Here is a 10,000-nt window from a genome sequence, read left to right on the forward strand (position 1 = left end):
ACACGCACACACGCTCCCGCTCCCACTACTCCGGCGTGTCAGCACTCTGAGAGAAGCCTCTTAAATCGGCGGTGCGCAGCGCAGCGCTCCTCATTACCAGGCACTGACCCACATCATTTAGCATGAGGGGCATCAACAAGGCTTCAGCCTCCTCCTGCAGCCCCAATCCTCTCCAGCCCAAACCCACCTCCCCTCCCCTCACCTGCCACACACACAATGGCTGATCACACTAGCCGCCGCCGACTGGGTGACGCTCATGCCTCCCTATCTCATTTGCTACGCTGGTTGCCAGCTAGCAGAGCAGGCATCTCTGATTTCTCCTGCCAGAGGATTGGAAAACCAATCAGAAAGCCAACTTTTTGCTGGCTGCCAGGAAAATGGAAGAAGCAAATAAGCCCGTTTTTATCTGGAGGTGTTAACTGTAATATTTAATGACCAGCTTCGCTTTCGCTTCTGCTGTATTTTATGTTTGTAACATCATTTCTCACTTACAGAACCCTAGAGTGCCATCAGTTGTGCGAGACAGATAGAAGTGTCATTTCAACACCATTAATATGAGCATTACTGCGCACGTTTAAACAGCCATAAATTACAAACAAGTTTATGAGAAGAGAGAGAAAACTGATATGGCATTTGAGGTCCTGCTCCGTGTCCCAGTGGACTGGGGGGGGGCGTCGTGTTTAAACAGCTGCAGGCCCGCGCAGCTCCGAGAGCTGATGGAGATTTTAATATGACGATCGCACGGATTAGAGCTGTCAAGCGGCCTACGGCCCGCGGGAGACGACAGCCAAGAACCACAGAGGAGGAATGAGGAGGAACGAGGAACCAAAGCCGCAAGCCGGCCACTCTCAGCCGGGGTCTGACCCAGCAGGGTCCTGCAGTCACTGGACACACACACACAACTCCGCCAGCTTTCATAGTTTAGACCATAACCTCAAACAAACATGGCCTACCTACAGCCTACGAACTACTCCTCACACAGAGCCCACCCATTTCATATACATATACTGTACATATACACATACATGTACATATACACATGTGCGTGTGTGTGTATACACATAAATGTGTGTGTGTGTGTGTGTGTGTGTATTATAGTGTATATACGGTGTATATATAGTATATATATGTAAAGTGAACACAGCAGTGCTGTGGACAGCTCATCTCAGAGTGTATATTGACACTGTGTTTCCTCATTTGGTTCCCTGCCTCTCCTGCTTGTCTGTGAGAAATGTCCGTCTCCAGCTAAAGAGAAACGGGTCCTGGAAGATGTCCACTGCAAGCAAATGATTCTTTTTTTACAGCAGGACTTCCCAGCCTCAAAGACGCCAAGCAGCGAATCTTTCCATTTGACAAAAGTGGAACAACACCATCAACGACGTGGGATGCTGACAAATATTTGGGGAAAGTCCCCCTCCCGCCATAAAGAGTAAGCCATAGGAGAGAGCAACGGGTCACCCCTCATTTGAGCTGATATATGGGGATGAGGAAACGTGCACCCGTCCCTCCCTCCCTCCTCCACAGTGACTGGGCTACATGAGGAGAGGAGAGGAGAGGAGAGGAGAGGAGAGGAGAGGAGAGGAGAGTAGAGGAGGAGAAGGAAGGGGGAGCTCCCACTAGGAGAGAACAAAGAGCACAGCGGATACATGCACAGGATGTGCAGGAGGAAGAGCCACTGACACTGACACTGACACTGACATGCTAGCATTGTGCTTGGCAGAGCTAGCTGGAGATGACAGAGCCCCCTGTGATACAGTACAGGGCTGGAGCTCATACAGCACAGTCTCCAGCAGACCTACAGTACAGTACAGGATGCCATGAGAGCTGCATACTGTAGTCAGAGTCCTAGTCCTTTGTGTCCTTTGTGCAGAGCTGTTTGTGTGAGTGACGCACAGTGGCATGAGCAGGATGCATGGGAGGGCTGGCCTGGCCTGGGCTGGGCTGGGCTGGGCTGGGCTGGGCTGGGGAGGGGAGAACACCTGCTGGGCTTCATCACATCAGCAGCTACCTGCCCAGCAGATGCAGCGCTCACAAAACCACTCACACTTAGAGGTGATGGGGGCATCACCAAGCTCACCATCATCAGACACACACACACACACTCACACAGATGTGATCATCAGGGACATTGCACCTCCAAATAACCCTGTCATTTGGTCATTCCCTTGAATAAGCGCCCTACCTCAGAGTTCTATCTGTTGCAGCTCACACCCTATAGAAATAGCTTTCTCTCTCTCGCTCACTAATGATGTCATTTTATGTGAGAGTACGGGTCACGGCGGGCGTGTGTGTATGTGCGTGTGTGTGTGTGTGTGTGTGTGTGTGTGTGTGTGTGTGTGTGTGTGTTCTCTCAGCAGGAAGGCCCAGGTGCATTCTGGATAATGCCAGGTATTGGATGGGCACGCATGCTCAACAGCAGGCACCCAGGGAGACAAAAGCAGCAGGATTTGTGCTCTAAAACACACGTTTCTCTATTGCTACAGAACCTACAATTATAACAAAATGAACACTTCCACCTCCTTATATCAAAATCAACACCTCCTCCCTCATTGTCTGGTTCCCTAGACCATGACACTTGATACACAAACACTTTACATACAGATCACACCAACACCAAAGAACGGCAAATAGGACCAGAGAGCAGATTCAAGTGAGCGCAGTAGCCTAGTGATGTCCATAAGATGAATATGTTATTATACATGCTATGTGTTTCTGTTCAATTCTAGAGTGATTGCACTGATCTGATGATAAAGTTGAGATGGAAGGTTCCAGTAGGTTCCAGCATAGTCATAGCGGAGAGCGTGGTCACTTCAAGTCACTTCACAACCCACTGTATTCACACAGGCCTTACTGTGGAGACTCTGAGGACAACATATGGAACCAGTAACAGAGATCCCAGATGTCCCCAAACCCCCACTCTAAAAGCACCCACCCAGCCAACCCATAAACAAGCCAATTCACCTTCACTTTCTCTTCTCTTCAGACCCCAGGGATGTACCCACCACAGGGCTGAGAGCTCTCTCACACACACACACTCTCTCTCTCTCACACACACACACACACACACACACACACACACACACACACACACACACACACACACACACACACACACACACACACACACACACACACACACACACACACACACTGTAGAGTAGATAGGGGGTAGATTACGCTGTCGGAGCTATGCGACAGTGCATGCTAAAGCAGCGTTAGCGTCAGGCTGGCGTGTGGCGGCCCTGTGGGGCTAATCTCTCCATCAGATTCCCCATCAGCCCCGACGCAGCACCCCACCCCCACCCCACCCTCACCCCCACCCCCACCCCCACCCACCCCACCCCACCCAGCTGAAGAGGCGCGGGTGACGGCCACAGCAGATTATCTGCGCTGCCTTATTGGGTTCTGACAGCACCGGATCGCTCAGACACACCGCGTCGCCCAGGGCTTTATGAAAGTGAGATCACAGACAACGGCTGGGGCTGCAACGGCATTCTCATGAACACACACCCACACTCACATAGATATGCGTGCACGCACACACACACACACACACACACACACACACACACAAGCGCACACTTATTCACACACACACACGCACACACACAAAGGCTGTGCACACTCACACGCTCTCTCATGGCTGTAAATGCCATAAAGGAATCTATATAAATCTGATAAGGAGGGTTAAGGTGCGGAGGGGGTGAGGGGGGGGGGCGGCGGCGCTTCTCGGTGCGAAACATCAGGTTATGTCCTCTGGTGGGCGCCGAGCTGCGGGGATAATGCGATAGCCACCGACCACCTCGCCCAATAAATCCACAAGTCATAAAGCAGCACCATCAGCAGGGCCAGGCGCTTGTAGCTGAGCCGCATAGTAAAACCCAATATTGTGTTAACACCAGCAGCCCCGGGCGCGATACGGCCCTCGCATACGGCCAGCCACAGCCATAAATCAATACATTAGAGGAGGAAAATATGAATAAAATAAAAACCAGGAGTGTGTGTGTGTGTGTGAGAAAGAGAGGGGGAGATTTTTTTTGGGGGGGTGGGAGGTGCTCTCGAGAGGCAAAGCTGAACTCTTTCATCCCTCCTCACACCGCCTCTTCAAAAGAGGGTGGTAAAAAAAGGGAAAGATGGCTGCTTTTCCAGGTCGTGCACCTCTGCGTCCTGTGAGAGGGCCCCAGACGTCCCCCGACCCGGCGAGCCTGCCGCTCCGCTCCGCTCCGCCACATCAAATGGCAGCCGGGCCACGAGCTGGCCGCCAGCCAGACGCCACGGAGCTCAGAGAGCAGCGCCGAGCAGAGCAGAGCAGCGCCGAGCAGAGTAGAGTAGAGTAGAGCAGGGGGGAGCAGGGGGAGATAGCTCACCTCACTAATGCAGGTATCATTAATGCTGCTCACACACACACATACACACACACACACACACGCTCATATGCACACATGCACAACACACACACACTCGTATACTATGCACACATGCACAACACACACACACACACGCACACACTCACATACACACACGCTCGTATGCAAGCACGCACGCACACTCCCCCATGCTTGCCTTTTACCCTCAGCACTGTAAAGCATACTGTACGTCTCTAGGCCACGCAATCCCACAGAGATGTCCAGCGATGACGCTGGAGCCCCACAGGCTGATCTGGGGTCAGGCAGCTCTGCTGCTCAGCCTCCCTCACTCTTTAAACCGGGACCGCTGCTAATCCACACAGGAACAACCTCCAAGGCCTGACTCATAAAGAACCCTGGCACATTCCCTTTGAACAGCGAATCTCCTCCGTGTCCATTACTGTACTATAAAGTAGAGTCACTTTTTCCTCTCTTCCCTTCTCCTTTTCATTGAAAAGTCCTCTGTAGACAGCATCACTAGTAGTACAGTAGAACTACTAGACAGGCCTCATACACATGCGTGGGACAGGAAGGCAGAGCAGCTTAGCAACAGGCTTATTACAGATGCACTGCTGTTCCCCTCATATTTCTAACTGATATATTCCAACATTTCAGCACAGCCCTGAAAGTGGGTGCAGATCGAGGCCATTTGATCCCATTAGAGAATAAGGAGGTCACGTTTCACATAAGGGCAGGGGAGCAATCACAGGTGTTCCTCTTCCAAAGCTGCTGCCGAGCTCCACACCTGGCGTCCACCCAAATGGCCACCTTCTCACACCGGCCTCTGGGCCGCATCTAGCATGCGTGATCATGAATCAGCGGTCAGGTGGAGGGGTGAGGAGGAGGAGGAGGAGGAGGAGGAGGAGGAGGAGGAGGAGGAGGAGAGGGCCAGACAGACGCTTCTCAGGGCCGAGGGCTTCAAACACCCCCACCTGGAGCCGCCAGACCCCCACAACACAGCGCAACCCCACCTGCTTCTCCTCAACGCGTGAAACCACATCAACCTGGACCTTCTAAATGAATCTCTCTCTCTTCCCCTCTCTTTCCCTCCCTCTCTCTCACTTTCTCTCTCCCTCCTTCTCTCTCCCTTGTTCTGAGACGGCAAGACAGCAGCTGTTTTTCAGGGACCGCTCAGCCGCACATCAGACGAATGCTCCTCGCTAAACCGCCACCTCGCTCATTAAGCGTTCCTGTTTTAAGTGCTTGTGACGTGACTTGCTGTTGTTCCCGGCGCCTTCGCAACACTGGCTCTCCGCATCCCGGCGGCCTGGAAAAGCGGTTAGCGTGCGCGGGGCCCCAGGAAGAGAGCTGTGAAACCCAAAGCATGTGGAGGCACCACATTAAAGACAAGCGCAGCCTGGCTGAGCTCGGCCCCAGCAGCACTAATGGAGATCTAATGCTGAGAGCACACGGAGCCCTGATGAATCAGATCCCTATTAATTCTTCCTTAATCCAATACTCCAACCCTCATCCATCATTTCCTTCCTTCTCTCTCTCTCTCTCTCTCTCTCTCTCTTTCACTCTCTCTTTCACTCTCTCTTTCACTCTCTCTTTCACTCTCTCTTTCACTCTCTCTTGCTCCCTGTTTGACTTTGCTTCTTTTCATTCTGTTGAAGTCAAAGCCAGTGATTTATGAAACGAAGGGCGCTTCGACTCGCATTCGAAACACTGTCTTGGTTTGTTGTGCACGTAGTACGGCATGCGGACATTCCTGTTTTATGGATGATGCTTCATGTGAAGGCAGGCGTGCCGGGAGCCCATGGCAGACTTCTCTGTGTGAACTCCAAAGACAACACTCTCACACACACTCACACACACACACACACACACACACACACACACACACACACACACACACACACACACACACACACACACACACACACACACACACACACACACACACACACACACACACACACACACACACACACACACACACACACACACACACACACACACACACACACACACACACACACACACACACTCATGCGCGCGCACAAAGAGAGAAATGGTATGGGGCAATCTGATCTATACACATCCATTTTCACAGCAGGAAACAGCAAGTCACAGGACGGGAGTGGAGACAAAGGCTTAAGACAAAGAGCGAGAGAGACAGAGGGGGGGGGGGGGGGTGAAGACAGCAAGAGAGAGAAAAAGACCAGAGGAGCAGAAACCGCTAAAGCAGCACTTTCGTCCACAATACTTGTAGATAGAATTACATGCGCATCGGTACAGTACATTGACCAGCTAAACGATTTAACCAATCATGTGCTCCGTTATTGGATTTGTGCTGTTTAACTGGCGAGGCCTGTGGCGGCGGCAGGATCCGGCCATGGAGGCCTCTCCCCTCTAATCTATAGCTGAGAGCAGAGCACCCCGGCCCTAATAGACTCAGCACAGCACAGCACCATTGATCCCTGGGCACCGCGCTCGCAAGACTCATGTCCCCCTCAGAGAACACACACACACACACACACACACACACACTTATGCAGATGCACATGCTCAAGCAGAAAAAAAGGCCCATCCTCCCTGAGAGCCACAATTAGCAGAGCTCTGGCCTAACGAACAGGGAGAGTGACAGGAAGAGCTCTCATTAGACCAGCACAGAGCAGGGCCACTGGGGCAGCTCACAACACACAACACACAACACACACACCGCACCGCACAGCAGGTGGACCAGGGGCACAGGACACAGGACCTCAGGACAACATCCCAAATGAGTCACCCCGCAGGCAACAGAGAGAGAGAGAGAGAGAGAGAGAGAGAGAGAGAGAGAGAGAGAGAGAGAGAGGGAGAGACAGAGACAGAGAGAGCTCATCTAGGAGGGAACTGTGGATATGATGATAGTGGAGGCGGATCAGAGATGGCTTGATTACGTCTGGGGCTTGGGGAAGGAGTGGAATTGGTCTCATCCTGATCATTTCCTTCCTGTGATTACCTCTAGAGGGCGATAACCCCAGACGCTTGCCGCTGAATTGTCATTACCAGCTAGTAAACAAGGTTCTGCTTCGCAGGTAGTGGCTTGCTAGCATGGTAGGCAGGTGTACATCACCTCATACTGTAGGTGTTTAGCTTTAATAGTGCTTATTTAATGCCATTTATGTTCACCAAGGGTGCAAATCCCCAATTTATTATGTCTAATACTGCAGCCTAGGAGTTAGCTCCGCCATCTTGGATTGGATTACTGGAATGCCAACCCTGATTGATAAAGAATGGCAGCAGGTCGCTTTGCCTCTGTCTTGTGCTGCTAATGTGACCAGTGTGTGTGTGTGTGTGTTTGTGTGTGTGTGTGTGTGTGTGTGTCTTTGCACATACCTGTCGTTGATGCTCCAGTTGAGGCAGAGATTGAGAGAGCTGAGGTTCCGGCACTTTCTCACCACCTCCATGACCGTCTCGTTGTTGAGCTCAGAGATGTGTCGCAGGTCCAAGCTGGTCAGGTTCCTCAGCTGGAGGGAACAAAACAAAGCATCACTCAACACTGTGGGCAAGAACACAGCCATGCGCCCGCACACACGGCCACACGCACACACACACGCGCACACACACACACGCACACACACCTAATATGAACTATCCTACTAAGCTTCTGGCCGATTCCAACACAAAACAGCAGTGTGTTCACCCCTGGCTGTCTAAACGAAGCGAGCCCCCTGAGTGCAGTGAGTTTGGAGCGGGCCAGTGTGGCGCTCATGAGTGCAGATGCTCCCCGTGTCTCTGCTCTGTCTCTGTCTCTGCTCTGTCTCTGGGCCAGGAGCTCCAGCAGCACCCTCTCCTCCAGCTCCCTTTAAGAGAGCAATCCATCTAATCACAGTGCGCCGCCATCGCTTAAACGATCCATTTAAGTCCAGCACTGTGCCACTGCAAAACAGCAAATTACATTTGCGGAGTAAAGCCCAAAGTCATTATACAGTGTGTGTTTGTGTGTGTGTGTAATGTGTATGTGTGTTTTCATAGCGCTCATTTGCCTCTCGCTTCGGCACAAACTATAATAACGGCAAGGGCGAAAGTGGAAAACATTTTCGGGGTGCTGCTTTACGATCGGCGCGTTTCGTTTCTAATACTCTTCCGCCATCTCTCCACTTGTGTCACAATTCCCCCACAGTGTATCAATTTCATCAGCGCAAAGAGTTAGGCTAATGAATTGCCTGGATGTTTTGGGGGAGAGGGAGAGGAAGGCCCTGAGCACAGAAGCCAAACACAGTCATATTGGCTCGCAGATGCTCAGGGATAAATAAGCTAAAATGGGCCGTAATAGCTGGGAGTTAATGGGTTCATAAACATATAATAGCTCCTCCACAAGGAAAAAGTACCCTGTGTGTGTGTGTGTGTGTGTGTGTGTGTGTGTGTGTGTGTGTGTGTGTTCAAGAAGGAGAGAGAAACAATGCGAGAAAGAAAGTGACAGAATGAAAAAATATATTATTGAATGAATGAATGAATGAATGAATAAACAGGAGAGAGAAAGAAAGAGAGAGAGAGAGAGAGAGAGAAAGAAAGAAAGAGAAAAAATGCATCCTCTGCTAATAACCAAGCGCCCTCTCTAACAGCAAAGCTCCAATGGGCACGTAACTGAAGCACTGCATTTGCGGAGCGCCTGCTGTAGCAATTAGCTTTCACCATAATCAGTGGAACTGGCTCCACCAGACGTAATAGCGACACACACTCACTCTTTCACATCGATTTGTACGCTAGGCGAACAGAGCAGCCAACAGAGCCCCTCAGTTGCAGACCCGCTGTAGCCCAGGCCTTAAACACTATTTTATGCAGCAAAAAAAAGACCCATATCAAGGAATATCAAGATTCAAGTAAGACAAGCACTTGGACATATTTGATATTAAAATATGTATATTTATGCACTTGTGGCAATAAATGTTTTATAAAGGTCGTAGCAGAAAACACTCCATTAGATCAATGGGCGGCTAAAATAACTGTGAGATGTGGGATGAAGGCAGTAGGGGACATATTCAACATGTGCAGTAGCTCAGAGGGGTAGAACTGAGACAGTGAGGAACTCCCAACGGAGATGAATGCATCTGGAGTCGTGAGCATACTTCAGATTTAAACAAACGTGCTCACGCTCACACACACACACACACACTTTCTCTCTCACACACCTTTTCAGTGTTCAACATGTTTCACTATTAGCCCTGGGCTTTCATCTGTAATTCTCTCTCCCCTGAGTGTACTGTGTGCACGTGTGTGTGTGTGTGTGTGTGTGTGTGTGTGTGTGTGTGTGTGCGTATTTGAGAGAGCGTGAGAGTAAGAGCAGGTAGGATAGAGAGAGCATATGTTTTGCCACAAGGTGATCTTGATGAGAGAGGAGCTCTTCCCTGTCACACAGACCTTGCAGATCCTACTGTCAAATGGCTTGCCTCACCCAGACAGATGTAGATGCAAATACACACGCACACACGCGCACACAGAGAGAGAGCAAGGGAGTGCATATTGAGGGGCCTTGCCTGTGAGCTGGCCAGTGCAGGCGTGTGTTTGGGCCAGAGGTCCAGGATGGCCCAGTGAGCACCTCTGCACTGACTCACTCCATTATTTATGGAGCACCAGGCTGCACGCTTTACCAAACAAAGAGGAGC

At 51.0% G+C, this 10,000-nt stretch overlaps 1 protein-coding gene across 1 annotated transcript in view; it reads right to left on the reverse strand.

Moving 5' to 3' along the window:
* The window catches only part of fbxl17 (F-box and leucine-rich repeat protein 17), a 201,164-nt gene that overhangs the window by 116,818 nt on the left and 74,346 nt on the right, over positions 1 to 10,000 (reverse strand). The window contains exon 7 of the mRNA XM_062543652.1: positions 7,731 to 7,861. Coding sequence (XP_062399636.1) covers positions 7,731 to 7,861 — 131 coding nt within the window. The remainder of the gene's footprint in view (positions 1 to 7,730; positions 7,862 to 10,000) is intronic.

The sequence above is a fragment of the Sardina pilchardus genome, chromosome 8 (genome assembly GCF_963854185.1).
Source record: "Sardina pilchardus chromosome 8, fSarPil1.1, whole genome shotgun sequence".
NCBI classification, from domain to species: domain Eukaryota; kingdom Metazoa; phylum Chordata; class Actinopteri; order Clupeiformes; family Clupeidae; genus Sardina; species Sardina pilchardus.